The sequence below is a fragment of the Hemicordylus capensis genome, chromosome 1, assembly GCF_027244095.1.
Source record: "Hemicordylus capensis ecotype Gifberg chromosome 1, rHemCap1.1.pri, whole genome shotgun sequence".
In the NCBI taxonomy this organism is placed as follows: domain Eukaryota; kingdom Metazoa; phylum Chordata; class Lepidosauria; order Squamata; family Cordylidae; genus Hemicordylus; species Hemicordylus capensis.
In genome coordinates this window covers 84,066,053-84,091,965 of record NC_069657.1, presented here as the reverse complement: position 1 = coordinate 84,091,965, position 25,913 = coordinate 84,066,053, and the positions used below count along the sequence as shown (strand labels likewise).

General features: G+C 45.7%; 1 protein-coding gene across 6 annotated transcripts in view; it reads right to left on the bottom strand.

Annotated features, from left to right (window-relative positions):
• Positions 1-25,913, bottom strand: part of CKAP5 (cytoskeleton associated protein 5) — a 155,547-nt gene that overhangs the window by 44,739 nt on the left and 84,895 nt on the right. For 5 of the 6 annotated variants that reach the window (XM_053275325.1, XM_053275304.1, XM_053275295.1 and 2 more), the window contains 10 exons: positions 20,699-20,812; positions 13,129-13,257; positions 9,803-9,997; positions 9,238-9,370; positions 8,085-8,173; positions 5,915-5,983; positions 5,514-5,639; positions 3,605-3,754; positions 3,035-3,238; positions 2,703-2,838 (listed from right to left, as the gene is read on the bottom strand). In XM_053275325.1, coding sequence (XP_053131300.1) covers positions 2,703-2,838; positions 3,035-3,238; positions 3,605-3,754; positions 5,514-5,639; positions 5,915-5,983; positions 8,085-8,173; positions 9,238-9,370; positions 9,803-9,997; positions 13,129-13,257; positions 20,699-20,812 — 1,345 coding nt within the window. The remainder of the gene's footprint in view (positions 1-2,702; positions 2,839-3,034; positions 3,239-3,604; positions 3,755-5,513; positions 5,640-5,914; positions 5,984-8,084; positions 8,174-9,237; positions 9,371-9,802; positions 9,998-13,128; positions 13,258-20,698; positions 20,813-25,913) is intronic. The other variant, XM_053275318.1, reaches the window with a different exon arrangement.

Sequence of the window (25,913 nt, the reverse complement as noted above, 5' to 3'; positions counted from 1 at the left end):
TGGCACTGAGAACTGAAATCGCAGTCCCAACCTCTGAAAGCTGAAGGGATGAAACGACTGAAACGGCTAGTAGGATTTTCTTTGTGGAGGGTGCTCTTGCTTGTGGAAAGTAGATGGCATGACCTTTCTTTTGTCTTTTGACTCTACCAAGATGTCCTTTAGGGCACCCTCACCAAAAAGCTTACTGCCATCAGATGGCACTGACGTGAAGTTGGTCTTTGATGAGGAGTCCACTTGCCAATATTTCAACCAAAGATTTCTGCAGGCGACCACAGAAGACACAGCCACCCAGGAGGCAAAGTGCACAGTCTAAAGTAGCGTTGGATAGAAAGGCCAGTCTTCTGGATCTTGACCAATTGCCTATGTAGCTTAGCTGGATCAGCAGGCAGCTCCTGGATGAGATAATCGAGCCAGATGTGAGGTCCTAGAAAGGAGGGATGACGCTGCCGATGCCCTGATAGAGATGCTGCATCATGAGATTTGCACATGGTCACCTCTAATCTTTTGTTAGTAGCATCCTTTAAGGCAGATTCCCCATCCCTAGGTAATATTGCCCCCAATAGGAGAGTGACGACAGGATCATCGGGGGGGGGGTGTCTTTAGCATGTCAGATGCCTCCTGCTGAAAGGAGTAGTACTTATTTGCAAACACCAACAAAACCTTCTATTGGAGGCTGGAATCTGCCACTGCTCCTTTATGGTTTCTACAAAGGGTTCTACAAAGGGTTCTGGCAAGGGAAGCACCAAGCAATCAGACTTGGGAAAAACCAATGCACTCTTGGTTGTCAGTGTGAGTGGATCTGCTGGGGGTACAGCTTGCAGGCCCAGCATTACAATAACCTTATTCATGAGGGGACAAAAATTCACTTGCTGGAAAGGTCTCGGAGGAGCCTCTGGGTTATCTGGTTCCTCAGCACCAGACCACTCCCCATCCTCTAAGTCTGGAACTGTACCAGCAGGAGTAGCTGGAGTATTATTGGTTATATCATCATTAGTGGACACAATCTCAATATCTGTGTCATACTGGGATGGCCGGTGTGGCCTGTCATGAATCTGGAGTGGGCCTGACCAGATTCCTTGGGGCAGACACCAGCACGTTAGGGAAATCTGGCCCTAAGAGTTCAGAGGAATGCACACTGCCAGTGCCTCGTTTGTCATCCTCTTTCCCCTTAGATTTTCCCTTCCTGGCCTTTTCCCCCTTTTCCCAGTTTATCAAAAGATGAGGCCAGGGTATTCAGGAAGCAAGATGGCCAAGCTGGGGGCATCTCTCTGGGGAAAGATTCCTTAGGGGGCCCTTGTAGGTTGGATTGACCAGATTGGGCACCAATTGCCGCCGCCCCCCGACACAGTCAGAGCTCACCAAAAGCCATGGGCCTTCTATGAGTGCCATTGCTGCCTTGCTCAGGGCTGCTGATGAACTACGTGGATGAGGGATCTCCACACCCACATTTCACACTGAAATTAGGGCCAAATTCCAGGCAATAGTGGCAGTGGCAGGGATCCATTTCGTCTGGGCAAGGCTTCCACTCGTGCTGGAGCCTTCCTGGAACACTTCCGATGCTGATCCTTCCTATTCGGAGTCGGAGCACAAACTGGGTTGTAGTGGCGCAGGCAGAATGGCTAGGAGTGAAGCCAAGGCTTGGCCCAGACTGCCTGCGTCTCCTCCATGCGCCGCTGCTCTACTCCGGGTCTCGCCACTGGTGGGCAGGAGACCTGGTGCGGAGTCTCCCTGCTCTGCCCAAATGGCACTGGCAGCCCTGAGCTGCTTAGGGAGACTTTCCTGGTTCCTCCTTTTCGGCATCAAGATATGCCCCATATGTCTGCTCTGCTCCATGGACTGGCAAAACAGAGGGAGAGAACACCAAAGAGAAAAGGAGTAAGGAAATAGGGCTGTAGACTGGAGATGAGGGAAGGAGAGAAATGGAGAAAAAAGATAATAGTGGGGGTTTTTGTTTTGTTTTATGGTACAGAAGAAGTGGATCCCTGGAAATTTTAAATAATTAGACCAAAACACAGAAGTAATGATCAGAATAGTAAAGAGAAAAGGAGTTCTGCAATGAGCCAGCACAGGACTAAAAGAACTGGGTGGGCTTATCCTCCCCAGAATCTTAAAGCCTCTTGTCTAATTTACATAGTCCTGCCTTGAGCCATGCGGAGAGGATCATCCACTCAGATGTCCTCAGATGTAATTGCAGAGAAAAGAAGCTTCTTTCTTTGTCATGCCAAACCCCAGTTATTTTGAACCTGACTGGACAATAGCAGACATACACTACTACTCTGAAAGGGCAAGCTAGTGGCCAAGGGCACACATCCCCACAACAGCCTGGATTAGCACAAAACCAGAAATGTGGTTGTCTTTGGAAGAGGCAGTTACACGAACCCACCTGACTTCAGAGTTTCCCTGAAGACAAGGGATAAGGTGGCTGTATCAACTGCTTGCTTGTGCTAGTCTCACAGTCCTCCCCAAATGTATGGATAGGAGGCACCACTGCACAATATTGTCAATAATCAGAATAAGGACTGTGTGGACATGTCAGCATGAGTACATTAGTTTTGGAAATGAGTTGAGGCATAGCCTCTCTTTCTTGAAAATGGGAATTCTCATTTCTGTTGCTCAGTGATTCTCATGCACTGTAAATCTGGTGTGTATATCTAAGCTGCAGTACATTTTAGTGACCTGAAGCTTAGTCTAAAGCTCCCCACCTGCTCGTTGCTTTGAGTTTTTTGACTTTGTTCCCTCCATGATAAAAGTGAACATCTTGCTGGCGGGGTAGACAAGGCACATCCTGTTCAGAATTGCACGCACATCCCGGCGGATAACATCTTTTGGTTCCCCAACCTGAAGATAGATGAGAAGCAGAAAAATACTGGAGATTTACAGAAGCTGGAAAGAACCATCAGCAATCTGGGAGGATTAAAAAAGTAGCATTTGGGGCAATACTTTCTCATATACATATATACATACATATGAGAAAAGTTATTATTTTACTGGGGTTAAGTTATGATTGCTATTCCATTTTGACAAGTTTGGATACCTTTAGGACAAGGTAGGGGATGAAGGAGGTGGCCTCATTTTCAGTAAGATGGTACTCTTCTTGGTTCAACATGGCAAAAAGCAGCTTGAGGTACTCCAGAGCCTTCATCAAGACACTTGTGTTGGTGTCAAAGAACCGCAGGGTCAGCCATTTCAGGATTAGATCCAAACAGCTAATGACTCCATCCTTCTCACTCTCCAAATGCTTGAGAGAAAGCAGAAGAGTGTTAAATTAACAAACACAGAGAGCAGTATTTATATGAAAATAAAGCAGAGAGCCATCTGATTAACCAAGCGAGAACTAGGTTATTTTCCTAGTATTATAAACATAGAAACACGATTGCTTCATGAATGCATAATAGCTACTTGCATCACCTGCTATAATTAACCTAATTTCGTACACCTGCTACACAGTGCCTGATGGAAAAAGTGAGAGGCCGAGACTAATTGCCTTGAAAATACTATACAGGGCTCTAAACTGAGCAGGGCATTTCCAAAACTTGATTGCTTAAGGAATACTCCTCTTGCAGCATTCCCTTCTTGTCTACTGCCACATATCAGTTTCTCTCACCTCAACCATTACAGCAAAAGCTTTGTTGTGGTGTTGAAAATCTGCATGGAACATTTCATCTTGTAACCATTTGGCAACACAGCTAGACATCTGAGTCTTCAATTGTTCAATATATTCATCCCGAGGAGTAGTAAAGTTCCATTTCAAAACCTGAGGAAGGAGACAAACACAATACTCAACACCAGACTAGAAAAATGACAATTCCTGGATTAATTTCTCTCTCTCTCAATTTATCATCCCTGCTAACTTGGCAAAGAGGCACCTTTTAATGTGATGATTCTCTTTATTTAGCAGGGGGAGAGTAACTGGCCCTATCCATCCCCAGCACAGTACCTCCAGTGACCGTTGCTGGCATCTATCATGTTTCTTTTAGACTGTGAGCCCTTTGGGGACAGGGATCCATCTTATTTGTTTGTTATTTCTCTGTGTAAACCTCCCTGAGCCATTTTTGGAAGGGCAGTATAGAAATGGAGAAAACAACAACAACAACAACAACAACAACTATTATTATTATTATTATTATTATTATTATTTATAATATAAAAATATAGATTACATTATTATATGTAATGTATAAAGAAGAATATATAAAGGACAGTGAAGAAGATGCACTTAAAATGGTCGATAATGAGAAACTATTAAACACTAATGAAACAAAGCAGGCCTACAAGAAAGAAGGCTTCTTTTTAAACCTTAAAAGAACCTTTTAAAGAAGGTTCTAAATACTTAAGGACGACGATTCTTCTGAGTACATAAGAAGGACGGAGCCGCCGAGCGGGGAATGAAGTGGGCGGCAGGGAGATATCCTGCCGCCCGATTGCTCAGTGAATTACGGCGTGGTTGTCTCAGGGGGTGAGTAACGCCCCCCCCCCCCCCATTTCTTATTGGAACGCCCCACCCCATCCTCCTGAACCAAAACCACCCCGTGTCCGGACCGGTCTGGAGGCCTTTAGAATGGCCTCCGAACCGGTCCGTGCACATGACTATGTTCCGCCCTCCCCAGCCTCCTCCGGCCGGGGCACTCAGCAGGGCCCGCTTACCTAGGGCTCCGGATTCCCCCGGGCCTGCCATCTTCCCTGGCCTCCCCTGCCGCCTCCTCCTGGCAGGGGCCCTCCGCCTCCTCTGGCCGAGGCCGCAGCGTCTCTGCCGCTGTTTTTCCCCTCCCCGTGGTCAGGCCGGACCCCCCACCGCCGTCTTTCCCCTCCCCGCGGCCGGGCCAGACCCGCCGCCACCGTCTTTCCCCTCCCCCACCTGGGCCTCCTCCTCCAGCCGCGGCGGGGTTGCCCTGGCCGGCGGCGCTGCTGCTGCCGGGTCCCGCTCCTGCTGCGGCGGGGCCGGCTCCTCCGGGCGGCTTCTCTCCCCCTCACAGAGGCGGCAGCGTGCCGCCTCGCGGGCTGGTCCCTCCGCCTCCTCTGGCCTCGGCTGCGGCTCTGCCGCCGCCTCGGCCGCAACTCGTCCTCTGGCCAAGGCCGCCGCTTCCCTTCCCGCGGCCGGGCCGACCTGCCGCCACTGCCTCGGCTTTTCCCGTGGCAGGGCCGGTCCCACCGCCGCCGCCTCTGCCCTCCCCGCAGCCCGGCCAGTCCCACGGGCGCCACCTCCAGCCTCCCCGCGGCCGGGCGACTAACCAGCCAACATGGCCACCTGGTGCCTGTGTCCATGTCTCCCTAGGCATGTTCTGGGCATGCGCTCCACGCATGCCCAGAACAGCCAAGGGAGACACGGAAGCAGACACCAGAGACACGGACACACACCCTGGGTTCTTATTATATAGGATGCAGAAACCAGACAACAAAAAAAGCACCTTCTATACTCCTTGCCAGAGAAAATCCTCAAGAAGATAACCAAATTTAACAACGTAACAGGTCAAAGAAAAGTTGGGCCTACAGATCAGGGAGTAGTTCTCTCTCACCTTTAACCCCTTTTCATCTTTCATCCTTTGCTCTTTCCCATTTGGGACTATGATAAAAATTGGACCAGATCTGTCATCATCTTCCTTCAAGTTGGACTTGCTTGGTACCTTCTTCCCTTGTATACCCTAAAAAAGCAAAGTACATAATAATCATACTCCTCCAAAAATAGTTTCAATCTCTTTTTTTTAGAAAGTTTTACTCAAGAACAAACACTATCCCACTAACATGCAGGGCAAATATGTGACCTCTACAGAAGTTCTGTTAGAATGTGCATTGACACCCTCAGGTGTACATCTTAGTATTGTGAAGAGAAAGCCCACAGTAGTGCACAACAACTTCTCGCACAGCAAATTTTACCAGTTGGTCAACGCACTAGTCATAAGTGGAATCCACTTGTTACCTGCTTGATAGGTTTGTTCTTTGTCACACTGCTAGTGCCTTTGGTGAGACTTTGACTAGCATCAGAATGCTGAAACAAGTTATAAAACGCTCAGTAGTTAATCGCTGACTCCAAATCATCTCAATAAATCCCAATCCCCCAAACCTATTGTGTATACCTCAACAGCACTATTTTTAAACCCTCTGACAATCACAAGTTGATACTGTAAGTGTTTCCTACTCCTCAGTAGAGTGGTCGCATCCAGGCTAGTGCTTCACCAACATGCCAGGGTTTTCTGTCCTGTGATGGGGGCGCACAGTTGTAGGAACACCCCACCCCCTTCAGCTACCTGTGCTTCCTGAAAAGATATCTGAGGGTCAGGGACCCTCAGGGACCCCATTACAGGAGGAACGAGTGGCTTCAGAAGGAAGGGTATATCACAAAAACTTGTGTCACTTCTCTCCCCACCGCAGCACAATTAAAAACTCTGGCCGCCACAATGCAGCAGAAACTGGATGTAAGCCACTGTGCATAAACAGCACTTATGTTCCCTGTTCTGAGACAGGATAATAAAAAATGGAGCCCTTGTTGATGCAGGAGCTCAAGCCTCCTGCTATCCAGTGCAACTGTCTGCTTTAGGAAAACCTCGACTCTTCAAGTTGTAGAGCCCATTCGTTAACACTCTGTTCAAATTTTCTACCTCCTGTTAGATTATTCAAATCTTTCTCTTATTTATTATGCTTTGTGATAGATTCACATGAAGCTGAAGGGCATTAAAGGAAGAATTAATGAATACTCTCTCGAAACCCATCGAAGCTGGTATCTTCCCCATCTCAATGACAGAAGAGCTTTTGAAACAGACTGTTGCAGGGCTGCAGGGATTCCCCCAAGCCCTCTCACTAGGGAAGAGGGTGCCTCACCATACTGAGTAATAAAGGCTGTTAGCAAGATATGCCAAGGGAAAATATAAGTACAGATGCCATTTTTCGGCCTCCAGCAATCACCACTTGGAAACCAACCAAGACACGGTTGCAATTTAAAGATTCCCTTATACAAGTTTTTAAAAATCCCCTCACACTCTTTGAAAGAGCAACAAGTGCCAGGAATCTCCTTACTTATTTCACAGTCTCATTTGGATGTTCTGATAGCGGTTTACTTCTGACTCCTCTCAAGCAAGAGTAAAGATTCAGTCACCCAACAACCCTCAATGAGGGTTGGATATGGATTCTCCAACTGTGTAGAGAAGAACTAAAAATGGGAAGCAGGAAAGTAAAAAAAATGGCCTCTGCAGAGTGGGACAGGCTGGGCAAGGTCAAGCTGTGAAGCGAAATACATTTTCTTGACCTCCTTTGCAAGACTGTATATTCCCAGACATACAAAGTTTCCCTGATGAACTACTTTGGCCCCAAATGTGTTAGATACATGTGGGATACATTCATCTCTGCTCTATGGACATTTCTGTACTTATTTTAGGAAAGGTCGAGACCCAGGACTTAATAGATACTTTATAGCTCCTCAGAGGGGCAAGGCTAACAAGGAATCGGACAGTGTTGCACATCCAGAAGGGACGCTCTCTCTGCATGGCCTGAAGGCAGAGAATCAATGCTCCCTTTTCCTTTGGGGGTCTTTTCTTTTGACTCTGAATCTGCCTGCCCGCTCAAAAGGGTTGGGGGTGGGGTGGGGAAGAGACAAAAGGTTTTGTTTTCTTTTAGGAACAAAAGAAACAATGGAAGACACAAGAGAAAGAATATGCAGAAGAAAGTTGAAGAGAAAGAAACCAAAATAGAGGTCTGAAACAAAATTGCTGGAAGACTTTTTTTTTTTTTGGCTGGAGTCACTTTTTGAAGAAGTGATTGGCTCTAGAGTAGTGGAGCACAAGAACTGGTTTAGGGTCTTCTCCCACAAGGCTCTTCAAGACTTTTCTTATTTACATAGTCCTGCCTCTAGAACAAGTGGGTAGAGATAGTTCACTGGATGCCTTCTCCCACCAAGAGGGAACAAATGTACTTGTTTGTACCTAGCACTTTGTACTATCATTTTCTTGTATTTATGTTTACCAACATTAATAGAATTCCGCTCACTTATTACTCCCTGGAGTGAAAGGATCATGACGGGACATTACAAACTTATGTTACAATTACACTCCTCTAGAATAAATTCTGTACACCTTTGTGCCTAAGAAGCACTGTACCTTGGTTTTAGGGGCAGTTCCTCCTGCTTTGGCTTTTTTGGCATCAGACTTTGTCTCTGTAGCACTGGATGCAAAATCTTCACTTGAACCTTAGGAGCAAGAAATTTAAGTTTTAAAAAGGTACGCAATAATGTTGGAATCTAAAGAACTGGTAACTAGTTCTGTTCATCCACGGGGGCTTTGTGTTTGTGTTTCTTAAATAGCTGCCCCATCCCACAATGCAAGCTGCTGTTGAAGCTGATGTGACTTTTCAAACACAATTTATTTAAAAAATGGATTTGCAGCTCAAAGTGGTGAGGGTGGGGATTCTACTATTCTCCAGCCCTTGAACACACCTAAAGTAGTTCTTTGGATCTTCACTTGAGTTCAGTTTATTAATCTTGTTATGATTACAAAAATCACATGGAGATAATACAAACCCTTTAATCTACCTAGTTCTGAAGCAGCAAAAAGGATTACATAACAGCTACATCAAGAAGCCAACCCATGATGTATCAAATTTGAGTCATTTCTGGAATTCCCCCACTCAATGTATCTTATCTAGACCAGAAAAACTGCAGCTTTCCTTTGATAAATGTTAATTTCCAGTAGCACCTATTATCCTATACAGGAAAAGAGCTTGTTCTCGATAATTCACTCTAATAAGAAGTTTTGAGTAAATGGACACTATTCCTCTTGCAAGCTGCACATATTCTAGAGAGAACACTGAGGCATGTTACCCACAAGTCTCTCAATTTTCATCTCAGAAACTATAGATAGTAACACTGTGTATGGTAGGAAAAAGTGTTTAAAATGTTTCTATTTTATCAGATCTAAAACAAATGCACAAATAACTATAATCTTATTAACAATGCCTTAAAATGACTGGATCATTGCCGAACAATATGCTATGACTGTAAGATCATCTTTTGATTCCAAGCTTCCCTTCAGAACAGCCTACTGTAGTAACCCAAAGTATTTCAGTTAAGATCTTACTGCTTAACAATCCCAAGTTTTGCAGTGCTTCCATCAAGTTCTCTCTCTCCTTCCCTCTCCCCCCGCCACCCCTCATGAATCTACAGAGAGCCTTATTTAACAATAGAACCTCAACTCGTCTTAAAATTTGGCATTTTCAAATGCAGGGCAGGGAGTTGGTGGGATGAAGCAAGATTACCTGATGCAGTTTGACACTTGGCTGGAGCTGCTCCTACTGCTCTAGAAGATGTCTTAGTCGGCGGAGCAGGTTTGGCAGGCATATTGGCTTTGGCTTTTTCAAGCATGGCCAGTACTTGGTCTTTTGAGGCTGGCTAAAGAGAAAGAATAAGAGCTTCAAGGAATCAATGTCCACTTCTACAAGCTCAGTGCCTATATGCCATATTTCTTCTACTTTTTAAGTTACTACGTTAAAAATAGCTTTCCAAACAGACAGTTCCCTGGATATCAACACAGGAAGAATTAACCATGTTCCAAGCACCAGCTATACTGATTCACACTTACCATTCTTCACCCAATATGCAAATGCATTTCAAACACATTAATTCTGATGATGTCTTCATGGCAAATTACACCATGTTGAGGATTATAAATGTGCAAGTATTAATTTTCCAGAAGTTACCTATGATAGTTCTCCTTCCTTCCACCTTTACACATGTATTTGCACAGAATTCTTTACACATGTACTTGCACAGAATATATATATTGGCTCACACTAGAGAGAAAGTTATGTGTATTTGCAATACCTTCAGCTTGCCAGTGGCTTTGGCCATCTTGTCAAACCCCAAATGCATCATAAAGAATGGCAGAGCATCCTGTGCCTTTTTACGGACATCTCCATTTCGATCCTCCAGGCAAGAGTACAGGTGAGGCACACATATAACTAAGTCTGATGGGACAGTGCGGAGAGTGGGCAACTTATCAGCCAGCCAACCTAGAAGCTGTAAGAAAAGCATAGATCTTTTGTTTAGATACTGCCTACTAGTGGATGGAGAGGAGAGCAGCTGTGTCTGGACCACAGGCTGGCACCAAGCAGTAAGAATCCTTGAATTCAGCACAAAGTAATCCATCCTGGCTAATTGAATAGTAAAGCTTAAAACGAGTGTGCTCATACCTAACCACTTACTTACTAAATTTATTTATTTAATTATTAAATTTATACCCCGCCCAAACTTTTATATTTATACCCCGAACCGTCTCTGGGCGGCTAACAATTAAAACACATATAAAAGTTAAAGCAATACAATAATTTAAAAACCATAAAATTAACAAACAGTATTTTTAAGTTAAAAACCTGAGGTGGTTTGGGTAAAAAAAAAGGGGGGGGGGTTTCAAAAGTTTTTTTAAAATAGCCAAAGATGGGAAGGATCGTAACTCAGCAGGGAGCACATTCCACAATCTTGGGGCAGCAGCCGAGAAGGCCCATCTCTGTGTGACCACCAAATGAGTTGGCGGTAACTGGAGATGGACCTCCTCAGATGACCTCAATGGGTGGTGGGGTTCGTAGCGAAGAAGACGCTCTCTTAAATACCCAGGACCTAAGCTGTTTAGGTATTTATAAGTTATAACTAGCACTTTGTATTTTGCCCGGAAGCCTATTGGCAGCCAGTGTAACTCCATCAACAAAGGAGTAATGTGGTCCCTCCGAGATGAACCAGAGACCAACCTGGCTGCCGCATTATGAACCAACTGAAGTTTCCGGACTATGTACAAAGACAGCCCCACGTGAGCGCATTACAGAAGTCAAGTCTGGAGGTTACCAACAAATGTACCACTGTTTTGAGGTCACTGATCTCGAGAAACTGACGCAGCTGGCGTATCAGCCAGAGCTGATAGAAAGCACCCCTGGCCACCGCCTCAACCTGAGAAATCAAGGAGAGGTGTGGATCCAGAAGTACTCCCAGACTGCGAACCTGTTCCTTTGGGGGAAGTGTGACCCCATCCAGAACAGGTAGATCAAAATAGTCTCTAGAGTTCTGACCCCGCACAGTAAGTACCTCCGTCTTATCTGGATTCAGCTTCAGTTTATTCTCCCTCATCCAGCCCATTACTGCTTCCAGGCAGGCATTTAGGGAGGATATGCCAGCTCCTGAAGAAGTTGACATGGAGAAGTAGATCTGGGTGTCCTCAGCATACTGATAACACCCAGCTCCAAATTCCCTTATGATCTCTCCCAGCGGTTTCATGTACAGTGGTCCCTCGACTTACAAACTACTCGACATAAGTATTTTTCGAGTTACAAACGGCAGTTTTAGATCCGGTTTCCTCGACTTACAAATTTTTAGATGGGGTTTCCTCGACTTACAAATTTTTAGATGGGGTTTCCTCGACTTACAAATTTTTAGATGGGGTTTCCTTGACTTGCCTGCCTGTTTACTGCCTGTTTATTCTTGAAAAGAAATGTTCCTGTGCAGTTTGCAAGCCTTACTGGGGGTCTGGGTCTTTTTTCTAGGCTCCGGAACGCATTAATCCGTTCCCAATGCATTCCTATGGGAAACCGCTTTTCGACTTACGAATTTTTCGACTTACAAATGTGCATTCGGAACGGATTAATTTCGTAAGTAGAGGGACCACTGTAGATGTTAAAAAGCATTGGAGAGAGTACGGAGCCTTGAGGGACACCATACTTAAGCTTAGATTTCGAAGAGCAACAATCTACAATCTACACCATCTGGAACCTGTCCGAGAGGTAGAAGCGGAACCACTGTAAAATAATGCTTCCCATCCCCAACCCCCTCCAGAAGGATACTATGACTGATAGAATTGAAAGCCGCCGAGAGATCCAAAAGGACCAACAGAGTCACACTTCCTTTGTCAATTCCCAATTGGAGATCATACTCAGGCCAACCAAAGCAGTCTCCACCCCATAGCCTGCCAAAAAGCCAGTTTGAAATGGGTCTAGATAATCAGTTTCCTCCAAGACCGCCTGGAACTGAGAGGCCACCAGCCTCTCAATTACTTTGCCCAGCCACAGGAAGTTGGAGACAGGCCTATAAATGCCCAACTCTGAGGAATCTAATGCAGGCTTCTTTAGAAGAGGTCTAATGATTGCCTCCTTAAGACAAAGAGGCATCCTGTCCTCCCTCAGAGAAACATTTATTTTCTCCAGGCCACCTACAACAGCCTCCCTGCTAGACAGAAGAAGCCATGTTGGACAAGAGTCAAGAGAACAAGTGGTAGGCCTCACCGATCCAAGCAGCTTGTCCACATCCTCAGGAGTCACAAAACAATCTTACAAAAACAATCTGCAAAATCTATTGGCTACATTATCAAGTTGATATGTGAATATCTAGTATCACCACATTACCATAACTCATCTGGGCAGCCAACGTGTTTTTTTTTTTAAATTGCAATCTCAAGAGTTTCAGAAAGTTCTCAGCAATATCACTCATGCCCTACAAAAAATTTCTCAAATGCAACTACAGTATCAGCATATAGTTTATTTTAGGTGTGTTTTATCACCCCAAAACATCCTGCTCCAACCCCAGAAAACATGAGATGACACTGTCCAAGATGAAGTGGGAAGTACCTGCTGAAGGACAATGAAAGCAACTATAAGTGGAGTGATGGATATTACTTAGCTACCACTATGAGCAGAAACTGAGCAAGGATGCATCCATGTAGTAAGGTGCTAAGGTATGCAGAGCAATTGCAGTGGCCCCACACTCAGCACTGTGTAGATACTCTCTAGATACAATGTTACAACACTAGCACCATGTAGTCCCAGCTAAGCACACCCACAAGCCATGCCATTAAGAAAAAAAACCGAGACAGATGGAGAAGACAGAGCACAAGGTGTGTGGCAAGAATATACAGAAACAGATCAACAGTGGCTGTCACTGGTCTACAGTCCATCCCTTTGCTCTTGAATAACTACTTCAAAAAACTGGGAGTCGTTTTTGGGACACTGGAACCCAGCATCTTCAGGGAGATTACAGTACAGTACAGTACAGTACAGTAAAGGCACTGTTTCAGTACAGTATCAATATTTATCCACAGAATTCAACAGAATGTTAAGGCAATCAATTTCATCTTTACAAGTGATAAAAGCAAGCTCATTTACAATTCTTACCTCTTGCCTTAGGAATGGGTTCTCTTTCTTGAGCTCTTCAGACAGATCCTCCCCTTCCAACCACTCTTTCATACCTGTCTGTTCTACCCAGGCATTCACAGTTGCAAGGGAAGCTGTTCGTACATTGCTCTGAAACAGACACAAAATATCCAAATGTTAATCCTCAAGAGGAATAAGTCAGTCAATTGGGCAAAGTTCTGGAATGTGTTTTCAAGGGCACTTCCCCCCTATTTCTGTTCAGAAAGTTTATGTGCCAGAAAATAGGGCTGTGCATCATATAGGCCAACTAATCAGTTCTGAGATGATGGAAGCCCCATAAGAGCATTTTCCATCAGTGAAGAGTGTCTCTGAAAAAGGAAATAGATTTGATACCATAATACCACATTGAAATGGTACCAAGGAAGAGGTGGTAGAACAGGTTGCTTACCCATAACCGGTGATCTTTCTGGTGATCCATATTCACTCACAACCTGGGTTCTGCACCTGCCCAGTCAGTCTCTCAAAAGAATTCAAAGCTCCATGAGGTACTCTTCAGCTCCACCAAACCATGCACGTAGCATGACCATTATTTTCGGCAGGAGAGCACCTTTCTCCTCAGTTCCTGATCAGCCAATGCTATGAGCAAAGCAGCATGTCCACAGATGGAGTTAAGTAAGGCACTATAACTGTGGAAGTAATCCTAGTAGCAGGGTAGGTCGGACAGGTGTTATGAGTGAACATGGATCACCAGCAAGATCACCCATTACAGGTAAGTAACTTGTTTATCTTTGTGGTGATCGATGTTCCCTCACAACCTGGGTTATTAACAAGCTCACCAGAATGGAGGTGGGAGCTAGGATATTAAGAGTACTTTTATGAGAACTGCCCGACCAAAGTTGGCCTCCGCCACCAAGTGGATGTCCACATCATAGCGCTTAACAAATGGCAGATCCAAAGACCACGTGGCTGCTTTACTAATGTATATCATACTGATGGCAGGCATGTGAGCTAACATCATGGCCATAACTCTAGTAGAATGTGCTCTGATCTTGAGGGTTTTTGGGTTTTTTTACTTCTTGTTGGTTATAGCACATGAAGTTGAGTTCCATGAGCCAATGAGAAAGCCTTTTCGTCTAGATAGGCCGACCCTTGTTCTCTCTTTTATAAGAGACAAAACATTTGTTGGTTCATCTGAATGGTTTAGTCCTATTTAGGTAATAAGACCATCTCAAATCCAGCGAGTGCACAGATTTCTCCAGAAGGGAGAAAATAAGGTAGAAAGATATCTTGATTTAAGTGAAAGTCTGAGACTATCTTGGGGGTGAAGGAGGGCTCTGTCCGGAGAACTACCTTGACCAGGCAGAAATTGGTGTATGGAGAATCAGTGCAGAGAGCTGTTGTTCACTGACACGACGTGCCAATGTTATAGCAATGAGGAAGGCAACTTTTAAATACAAGGACTTGAGGCTAGTGGAGAAGAGTGGCTCCAATGGGTGTTCAGTGAGAGGACAAGACCAACGAGAGACTCCAAGGCTTGATAGGTTCCCTGACAGGTGGAGAAAGGTTGTTTATACCCTTGAGGAACCTTTTAAAATCAGGATGTGAAAAGACTGAATGCCCATCCCAGCCTGGGTGTCTTGTGGAGAGTGCTCCAAGATGGAGCTTGAGAGATGTATTTGATAGCGCAGAATGCTTTAAACCCATTAAGTATAGAAGGATTTGATGGATGGTTGTGTTGGAGTCAAAGCCCTTGGAGGCAGCATGGGACATGAAGCGTTTCCACTTGCACATGTAGTTCCAAAATATTGACTCCTTCCTCTCATTCAAGAGAATAGTATCTAATAATTGATTTTCCAGGCCGTCAGATTCAACATCTGGAGGTCAGGATGAAGGACACGGCCCACCTGTTGGGACAGAAGATTCTGGTGGGGCGGAAGTCATTGGTGGTGACTGTGAGACAACCAGAACAGGATTGGGAACCACGGTTGCTGTAGCCACCATGGGGTGAGTAGTAAAGTAAAGTGTGCCGTCAAGTCGATTTTGACTCCTGGCGCCCACAGAGCCCTGTGGTTTTCTTTGGTAGAATACAGGAGGGGTTTACCATTGCCTCCTCCCACACAGTATGAAATGATGCCTTTCAGCATCTTCCTATATTGCTGCTGCCTGATATAGTACCAGCGGGGATTTGAATAGTAGGGCATGGAAAAATGTGACAAGTTCTAGAAAATTGATATGAAGGGACCACTGTTGGGGCATCTGGATGCCATGGGAATGGAGGCCCCTGCAGTGTGGTCCCCAGCCTGTTAGAGAGGCATCCAACATCAGTGTTATGGACCATGTATGCAGTTTAATAGGCATACATTTAGAGTTAAGAGTCTGGCTTGGTCCACCAATGCAATGATTTTAAGATGGGTGGTGGAAGAAGCAGCCATATGTTCTGACTTTTGGAGTTCAGTTTGAACACGACAGTAACCAACTTTGGAGCCTTCGTATATGAAGCCTTGCGTGAGGCACAGTAGCCGTGCAGGAGGCCTTGAGACCTAGCAGTCTTTGTATAAATCATGCCGTTTGCTTGGATTGAGAGCCAATGTGGAGATCAGGTTTGTTATCCGTTGTTTCCTTTCTCCAGGAAGATAAGCCCTCTTTTGTATGAGAGTCCAAGCTTGCAGCGATGAACTGAATATGCACTTGCAGCAGTCAAACAGGTTTCTTTAGGTTCGCTGTCATTCCTAAATCCCTTATCAGATCCAGCGTGAACTGAACCTGAGAAATTAGGGTCTCCTTGCTGTCTGACATTAGCAGCCAGTCTAAGTATGGGTAAATTAGGACACTCTGTGTTCTGAAATGCACGATGATGGCACTGACACTTCGTGAAAACATAGGGGCTGTGGGAAGTCCGAATGGGAGTAATGCATACTGATAAACCCGTTGACCCAAAGTGAAGTGTAGGTACTTCCTATGTGCAGGGTGTATCCCCACATGGAAGTAGGCATCCTTGATGAGTCACGAACCAGTCATCCTTCATGAGTAAAGGAACAACAGTCTGTAAGAAGATCATTCTGAATTTTCTGGTCTTTGTTTGGGTTTAGATGTTGGCGCCTTCAGTTCTAGGCCCAAAGCCTTAGCCATTTCTGTCACCTGCACAGTCCACCAGTGAGTTCAGTGCTGGGTGTCTGAACAGAAAAGGGCAAGCAGCCTCTTGGACTCAAAACAGGCTCTCCATCTTCTTATAAGGAAGAGTGGATGTCACTGGGACAGACTTTGGAGACAGTGACCAGAATCAGGAGCATGGGCAACGCAGTAGGGTGAGCTACAGATGTGACAGAAAGATAGCCATAAACAGGATCTTTGATAGTATTCACAGGAGGGGGTGCATCCTGAAAGCCCTCACCATCTCCTGTATTTGCACCCAGTAGGATTTAGTCTCCTCTTGTCAGAGAGTTAGACGGCTGGTTTGCCACATTATCATCTGGTGACATACCAGCTGGAGATTCTGAGATCTCAGAGTCAGGATTGGATGCATAATTCATTATTGCTCTTCAAGAGAGCCCTTAAGACCTATCTGTTTGGCCTGGTTTTCCAGGGTTTTTAAGCTGTTTTAAATGTTTTAATTGTTAATTGGTTTTATATTGTTTTATAATTTTTAAATTTTAACTGTTAATTGATTTTAATTGTTTTTATTTTAACGTAAACCGTCCTGAGCCATTTTTGGAAGGGTGTTGTAGAAATCAAATAAAATTAAAATAAAGAATAATAAGACTCCCCATCAGGATCCTCAGGCAATGGAGTCCTAGGGCAAGGTACTGCAGGAGGAACAGGCTGTCCAGGCACAGATGGTATCACAAGGGCTGCAGGACCCGGGGCCTCCAGAGGAGCAGGAGTTTGAGGAGGCGCAAGCACAGATGGGAGCTCAGGAACAGGCAATACTGGCAACATAGGTGTAGGCGGTGGGGTCCTGGGTATCAGCGTAGCAGGCCTCAAAGGAGTAGCTGGTGTGGCAGGGCGTTTAAAAGGGTCAGCAGGATCCAGAGTAAGAGGTGTTGGAAAAGCTGACCCAGAAGGGCATCGATTTCCACCATCTATATTCTTGCAATTCTGGGGAACTGTTATTCTGGGGAATTGTTAAGAGAATGTGAGAGCCAGCATGGTGCACTGGTTAGAGTGCTGGACTAGGACCGGGGAGACCCGAGTTCAAATCCCCATTCAGCCATGATACTACTACTACTACTATTATTATTTTCGATTTCTATACCGCCCTTCCAAAAATGCCTCAAAGCGGTTTACACAGAGAAAGAACAAATAAATAAGATGGATCCCTGTCCCCCAAGGGCTCACAATCTAAAAAGATACATGAGATAGAAACCAGCAACAGTCACTGGAGGTACTGTGCTGGGGTTGGGTAAGGCCAGTTACTCTCCCCCTGCTCTCCCTTGCCCTCAAATGTGGTGCATCAAAATCCCCTGGAGAGCTGCTATAGGCCAGAGGATCCCTAGGAACATAGGAGGCTGAAAAGTGGAAGCGCTCCCTCGAGGGCACAGCCAATGGGCAAGCTGGTCTCGTGATGGATGGTCCACCTGTAGGGGATTTAGGAATAGCCAGAGGCGAACCAAGTTTGTCAGTGTCAAGACCCTGGGACAAGGTAAAGCCTTTGAAGGTAGAACCTGAGGGCACTGAGTTAGTAGAACCGAGTAGGCTCTCCAGTCCCTTCCAAAGTAGGTTTGCCAGCGCCGAAGAGATCAAAGAAGGTGCAGCAGGCTGCAAAAGCAAAAGGAAGAGAGGAGACTGGGCAAGCATCGATCCATGCAAAATCACTGTAAGTGACGGCGGCTCTGAACAAACAGGAGAGAGATGTAGAGCAGTTGCAGAGGCACAAAAGTAGTCAGTGCCGACAGCACCAGGGTCGAAGTAACCAGTGTCAACTAAGGTGAGTGTCCGGGATTCAGAGTAACTGAAGTTAACGCTGATCAATGAGGCACAGGTGTCAAAGACATTGAACGCCTCTGAGCTGGAGGAGTACAGATCTACGCTGAGCGACCTGACCATGTCGGATGTCCCGGGAAGCTTTTGTTCCTCAATGCTGAAGGGCTGGAACTGAAGCTGCCAGTAGCGAAAACTTGGAGGACGACGAAGAGAATAGGAGGCGGCTGGCTGCACTGTGGAAGGCAATGGGTTTTAGCAGAAGACAAAGTCGAGGGCTTGGGTGCTGAGTGCGACTTTGGCAAAGCGGAGAGCGGCGAAAGTGGTTTCAAGGTTGAAGCATGCGTCTCATGACTTCCCCCGTAGAAGAGCTATGTTGGTCATGCTTGTGTTTCCAGGAGTGCTCTCTCCCTCTTTCCACGGATTTTTAAAAATCTGCAGCTGCAGACGCTGTGGATGTCGATGGGGTTGATGCCAAGACGGGCACCAAAGGTGCAGAGAGGTTAAACATCGCGCTTTTTGGCGGAGATGGAGGGCTTGGTCACCGAGTCGCCAGATGGAGAATATTTTCATATAAAAGAGGCCTTCAGTTGTAATTCCCTGCTTAAACGGGTCTTTTTCTTAAATGACAAACAGACCTTGCAGGTATTTGTATTACGACTATCCTCCAAACATATGAGGCAGTCAGCATGGCCGTCAGAAGAGGGCATAGTACCTCTGCAAGTTGCACACCTTTAAAAACTTTTAGAGTAGACATAGCCAAGTCCAAAAAGCTTTCTGAGGCCACCCAAATCAGAGTTAGAATGCCAAGTCCAGAACACACAAGCCAGAGAATAGTAAAAACACAGTCCGAGGTCAAACAATCCAAGTAACAGTAAATCTGAGAGATAGAAGAGTAGTCAAAAATACAGTCCAGTCAAGCACAGAAGATCAGATAAAAGAGTTGTCAGAAAATCAGTCCAAGTCAAAACCAAGCAAACAGTCCATTTAACAATATTCACTTTCTCAAAGGAACGAGGGAACAGGAGCAGATCCGTCACGAGGCACCACAAGTGGCGGGCGAGAAGGAACTGAAGAGAGAAGTGCTCTACAGACAACTTTGTAGGTTCCAATATCACTACGCCTTGAAGGGCCAGAGAGCACCTATACGGAACTACAGATTCCTCTATGGGCTTCCTGCACAGGCACAGAAAACCCAGTTGTGAGGGACCACGGATCCCCTACAGAGATCCGATTTATTTGCTCAGTGTGATCCAGACTACCCCTGAGATGGAGTACACGATTTGATCATTACTGGGATCAAGTCGATCCTGATAATGAAGGTCATGAGCACTCCTACCAGAAAGTGTTCGGCATTAAAGTTAGCCATTCCAAACGGCAGAAGAGACTGTTGATTCTATCAAGTGCCAACTGAATGCAACACAAGAAATCTACAAGCACTCTAGCAAAGCCTAATGCCTTTCACCTCTTAATTGCTACATTTTGCTGAATAGCATGCCATTTATGAAGGCTAAAAGATGGACTACCGGAGACAATCTGATCAAATGACACACAACATCTTGAGCATAAATTGATAACCTGGAAGTAGTTTACAGTTTGCTTTTCCACAGTTCCTAGTGAGATCAAAGTCATGGAACCAAGACCCTTGGGGGGAAATAAAATATGTATTATGGACCTTCATTTCAGTTGTGTGTGGCACATGCAGAATAATCATTGCGGATGGGTGGGGGGGCGGGTGAGATAAGGTATAGGACAAAAGGACAGTTTTCTTTTCACTCCTCCTCTTCACCCCAATTCAACGAAAGAAATCCACGCAGTGAAGCCATCTTCCATGCACTTATTTGCTGGACACCAAACCACAAGCATAAGTGAAGATGCTGTTGCTCTGCACTGAGTTGCATATGCATTTCTCCCTGCCACAGAATTTTTAGTCCCTGCCAATCTAAAATTGCGCGTGGAGTTAGACAGCACCTTCACTTGGAACAGCATCTGACTTACACTGATTCCTAACTCTGCAAGTGATATGGCACATAAATCTGTCTTTGCATACAGGTCTCTCTCTCTTAGATGCGAAAAGGTATTTGCCCTTGCATTCTAAGATAATGGGTTGGCAGGAAAAACTCAGATATGCATCCAAGTGCACATCTGAACACATGTCCAGTCTATCTGCATTGCACTGTTTTCAAAGGGAAGCTGCTTGCTTCCCCTCAGTCTAACTCCTAGCCCCAGTTGGCAGAAAATAAGTGTCTACGCCTTGCTGTCTACCTTTTGGGGCAGTATGAATACACAAGCCCTCAGCCCCAGCTAATATTTGAAGAGCAAGAGGTTTATGGGGGTTTTATTTTGTTAAAAAGACTTGCCTGCATAACTTGTGGATCCCTTCCTCCCAGCACCCTGTACACAAACTTTAATAGCAAAAGGGATACCTCAGTGTTAGATTATGCTACATTCACACAAGAAAACTTGTAATAGGCATGGTTTCAATCTCAAATAATTAATTTTAAGCACTATACAGCCACTAGGTGTGCAAATCAAGAAATGAAATTTCCATTTACAGCCAGCCCTTCCAGTGAACAGCTTACAAAAAAGGGGTGGGGGTTACCACTGGAATATTGGAGAACATGCACAACAGCCCATGTTCCTAAAGGCTGCACTGATATGTATGCAAATATACCTTACTGTCTCCAAGGATTGTGATGATAGGAATGCCCAGGTTTTTCACATGTTGCTTGATGTTTGGACCCATAGCAGTGGCCAGTTGTTGAAGGATGCTCAGTGTCTGTTGCACCTGAATGGAAAAAAACAGTCTCAATTTTAATTACCCACACTGTACATTATTTAAATAGGAAAGGGTGATGGTCCTGACCTGCTTTGGAATAGCCACTGTCATTTTACAGTGCTCCATTCATAAAGCAGCAGGTCCTATTGGTACATAAGCATGTTCAATTTCCTTTGTCTCAATTCTGTCACTCACTGGGCTGTAACTCCATTGGCTGTGGGGGAGGGAGCAGGGAGGCCAAAAAAGGACGTTTCAAAATGTATTTAAGGGACTGCTTATGGGCAGAGAGCCATTTGTGCCTCGGAGGAGAAAAGATAAGAAAGAGATTGCAGCAGCATTGAACAGAGACTGCTGCTGCTGGTATGGGCTGGTCTGCCCTAGTGAGTGGGAGTGGGGGGAGAGCGAGCACAAGTACCTGCTGGCTTATTTCATGTGTCTGTTTGTTTGTTTGTTTGTTTGTTTGACATACTTCTATACCGCCCAAAACTCATGTCTCTGGGCAGTTTACAACAAACAAAAAGCTAAAACATTAGTTAAAATAACAAAAAAACTTAGATCAGTAGTTAACACAAAATAAATGACATAGAAAAAGTTAAAACATTACAACTTATATTTTTAAAACGATGATAAAACTGTTAAAACAATATTTAATTAAAAGCCTGAGTGAACAGGTGCATTTTCAAAGACTTTTTAAAAGTTGTCAGAGATGGAGAGGCGCTTATTTCAGCAGGGAGCACGTTTCAAAGCTCTGAGGCAGCAGCGGAGAAGGCCCATCCCTGAGTAGCCACCAAACGAGCCGGTGGCAACGGCAGATGGACCTCTCCTGATGATCTCAATTGTCAATGGGGTTCATGACGAAGAAGACGTTCTCTTAAATACCCAGGGCCCAAGCCCTTTAGATTTTATAGGTTATAAACAGCACCTTGTATGCTACCCAGAAACTTATTGGCAGCCAGTGTAGATCTTTCAATTCAGGAGTAACATGGTCTCTCCGAGATGACCCAGAGACCAACCTGGCTGATGCATTATGAACCAGCTGCAGTTTCTGGACTACACACAAGGGCAGCCCCACATAGAACGATCACAGTAATCCAGTCTGGAGATTACTAGCATATGTACCACAGTTCTAAGGTAGTTTATCTCAAGAAACGGACGCAGCTGGCATATCAGCCAAAGCTGATAGAAGGCACTTCTGGCCACTGCCTCAACCTGGGACACCAGGGAGAGGCTCGGATCCAGAAGCACCCCCAGACTGTGTACCTGTTCCTTCCAGGGAAGTGTGTCCCCATCCAGAACAGGCAGATCAATCTCATCTCCTGAGTTTCGACCCCACACAACGAGTACCTCTGTCTTATCTGGATTCAGTCTTAGTTTGTTATCCCTCATCCAACCTATTGACTCCTCCAGACAGGCATTTAGAGAGGTTATGCCCCCTCCCGATGATGTTGACATGGAGAAGTAGATTTGGGTGTCATCAACATAGTGATAGCACTCTGCACCAGATCTCCTGATGACCTCTCCTAGCGGTTTCATGTAGATACTAAACTACATCAGAGACAATACGGAGCCCTGAGGGACACCATACAAAAGTTCAGATTTTGAAGAACAACAGTCTCCAAGGGACACCAGTTGGAACCTGTCCGAGAGGTAGGAGCGAAACCACCGCAAAGTAGTGTCTCCCACTCCCAACCCCCTCAGATGCTCCAGAAGGATACTATGGTCAATAGTATCGAAAGCTGCTGAGAGGTCCAAAAGGTCCAACAGAGTCACACTTCCTCTATCAATTCCCAATTGGAGATCATCCATCAGGCCAACCAAGGCAGTCTCCACCCCATAGCCCACCCGAAAGCCAGTTTGAAATGGGTCTAGATAATCAGTTTCCTCCAAGACCACCTGGAGCTGGGAGGCCACCACCCTTTCAATTACCTTGCCCAACCATGGGAGATTGGAAACAGACCTGTAGTTGCTCAACTCTGAGGGATCCAAGGTAGGCTTCTTCAGAAGCGATCTAATAATTGCCTCAAGACAAGGAGGCATCCTGCCTTCCCTTGGAGATGCATTTATAATCTCTACCAGGCCTTCTACAACAACCCCCCTGCCAGATAGTATAAGCCATATCGGGCAAGGATCAAGAGATCAGGTAGTAGGTTGCACCATTCCAATCAGCTTGTCCACATCCTCAGGAATCACAAACTGAAACTGATAAAACTTAACCACACAAGAGGAGTCTCTGGACACCTCCACATCAGACACTGAAGTAATTGTGGAGACGGAATCTAAGTCAGCCCGAATAAGAGGGATATTTTCCACAAAGAATTCATTAAATACGTCACAGCGGGTAATTGATGGTTCCAGATTTTGATTCAAGGGAGGAGGGACAAATACTAGGCCTCTCACAACCCTAAACAGCTCCACCAGATGTGAACTTGCGTATGCAATACAGGTAGAAAAAACAGGTTGCTTACCTGTAACAGGTGATCTGGTAGTGATCCGTTGAATCCATAAGTAGATGGGTTCTGCGCCTGCGCAGGCACCTCTCGGGCCGACTAGGTAGCTCCTCGCGACGCCCAACCGCCCTTCTGCACGTGCTACTGATCACTACTTATACTGGGCGGTGGGCGTCTTCCGTTAGTTTTCTGTGCAGACCGCTTTGCAATCTGCTTCCCAATGTTCTGTCTGAGCCTCATACTTCTGCAGTGGGGTTGGTTTCTGGGTGGGTCTTATGGATTCAACGGATCACTACCAGATCACCTGTTACAGGTAAGCAACCTGTTTATCTGGATCGTGATCCGTTGATTCCATAAGTAGATGGGTGATTAGTTAGCTGCTCCCCTTTGGGGGCGGGTGCAGAAGGATGCCTTCTACGGCAACACCCTTTTCAAAACACTTCGCCCATATTCCGCCTGGCGCGCCATGCGGAGGTCCACTGCATAATGTTTTACAAACGGCTGCTGTGAAGACCAGGTTGCAGCCACACAGATGTCATCCATCTTAATGCCGGAAAGATGAGCTGCTGATGTCGAGTAAGCCCTGGTAGAGTGAGCTCTTACTGTCTTAGGTGGGGTAACCCCCTGCAGCCTATAAGTTAATAGGATCAGCTCCACCAACCAATGTGCAATACGCTGTCTAGACACTGGTTTTCCCTTACACTTGCCCTTGTAAGCCACAAACAGCTTATTTGTCTTTCTGAATTCTTTTGTCCCTTTCAAATAGTACAACAAACACCTGCGTACATCCAACGAGTGAATCGCTATCTCCAATGTTGTCTATGGGTCCTTAAAAAAGGTCGGCAAGACCACCTCCTGATTCAGATGGAATTCTGTGACCACCTTAGGGCGGAAACTAGGATCAAGCCTCATAACTACTTTATGTGGGTAGAACAGGGTGTAAGGCTTGTCTGCTCTCAACGCAGACAATTCACCCACTCTTTTTGCTGTGGTTATTGCTATGAGGAATGCAGTCTTAAGCGTTAGCAACCTCAGGCTAGCCTCATGCAGTGGTTCAAACGGTTGTTCTGTCAATGCCGAAAGAACCAATGACAAACTCCATTGCTCTAAAGGTTCCTTAAGCGGTGGGTACATATTATTCAGTCCCTTCATAAACCTTCTACATTCAGGATGTGTAAATACAGTCTTTCCATCCCATCCTGGGAGTTTAGAGGATAAAGCTGCCAAATGTACCTTCAAAGAAACATTTGCTAAGCCCCTTAATTTTAGACTTGTCAAATACAGCAAAACCTGGCGCACTGATGCCCGTTTTGCATTGAACTTATTTAATTTTGCAAATGCCCTAAACCTTCTCCATTTACATAAATAGCTACGCCTAGTTGACTTCCGTCTACTATTCAACAGAATAGTTCTCAGAAGTTTATTCTCCACGCTGTTAATTTCAGTGTTTGGATTTCTGGGTGTAGTATCCTTCCCTCCGCCCGCTGTAGGAGATCCGACACTGCTGGTAGACGGTAAAAGTCTCCTCTGCACAGGCGAAGCAGCAGGGCAAACCACGCTTGACGTGGCCACCACGGGGCGATCAGTATGCAATTGGCCCTGTCCCTCAGAATCTGTGCCAACACCCGATTGAGAAGTGGCATGGGTGGAAATAGGTAAAGGAGTCCCCTGTTCCACACATATTGAAATAAGTCTCCTAGAGACCCCACACCTATCCCCGCACGAGAACAATATCTCTTGCACTTCTTGTTTCCCTCTGTGGCAAATACATCCACCGCGGGGGTACCCCAGAGACTGAAGAGATCTCTGACACACTCCAGTTTGAGTTCCCACTCGTGTTTCTGGTTGATCTGCGTGCTCCGACTCAGAGCATCTGCTATGTGATTGTCCACACCCCGGATGTGAATTGCCACTGGATAAATGGCATGCATGATGCACCAGTTCCACAATTTCATTGACAAGGTGCAAAGTGTTGGTGAGACCGTACCCCCCTGCCTGTTCAGATAAGCTATTGCTGTAGTATTGTCCAAGTGGATTTGCACCACAACACCCCTCAGCTGGGGTTCGAAAGCCCTCAGTGCTAAGAACGCGGCTAACAGTTCTAGGTAGTTGATATGTAGTAGGGCCTGTTGAGGCGTCCACTGCTCCTGGGTGCAATCCTGGCCGCAGTGTGCTCCCCATCCCTGAAGGGAAGCATCTGTTGTGACCCACGCTGTCGGAAGAAGAGGCCGGAATGGTACTCCCTTTAAGAGATTTGCCTCTGTCCTCCACCACTGCAGTGAAGCAAGCACCTTCTTGGGGAGCCGCAGTAGCATGTTTTGGCTATCTACATTGGGCCGAAAGTGGTCCAAGTACCACCGGTGCAGGGGTCTCATCCGAAGCCTTGTGTAACGTACGGTCGTGTTGCACGAGGCCATCAGGCCTAACAGCCTTTGCACGCTTCTCGCCCTTTGTGCGGGATTGGAGAAGAAGTGACTTGCCAATGAAGTGATCTGACTGCATCTCTCCCTTGGCAAGAACGCTCTCTGCTGTTCCATATCCAGGGTAGCCCCTATGAAGCTCAGCTGTTTCCTTGGTACCAAATTTGGGTTTTTTCCAGTTCACAGTGACCCCGAGGTCCTCCAAAAGATGCAGGAGCATCTGTATCTGTGCTTCCAGTAACC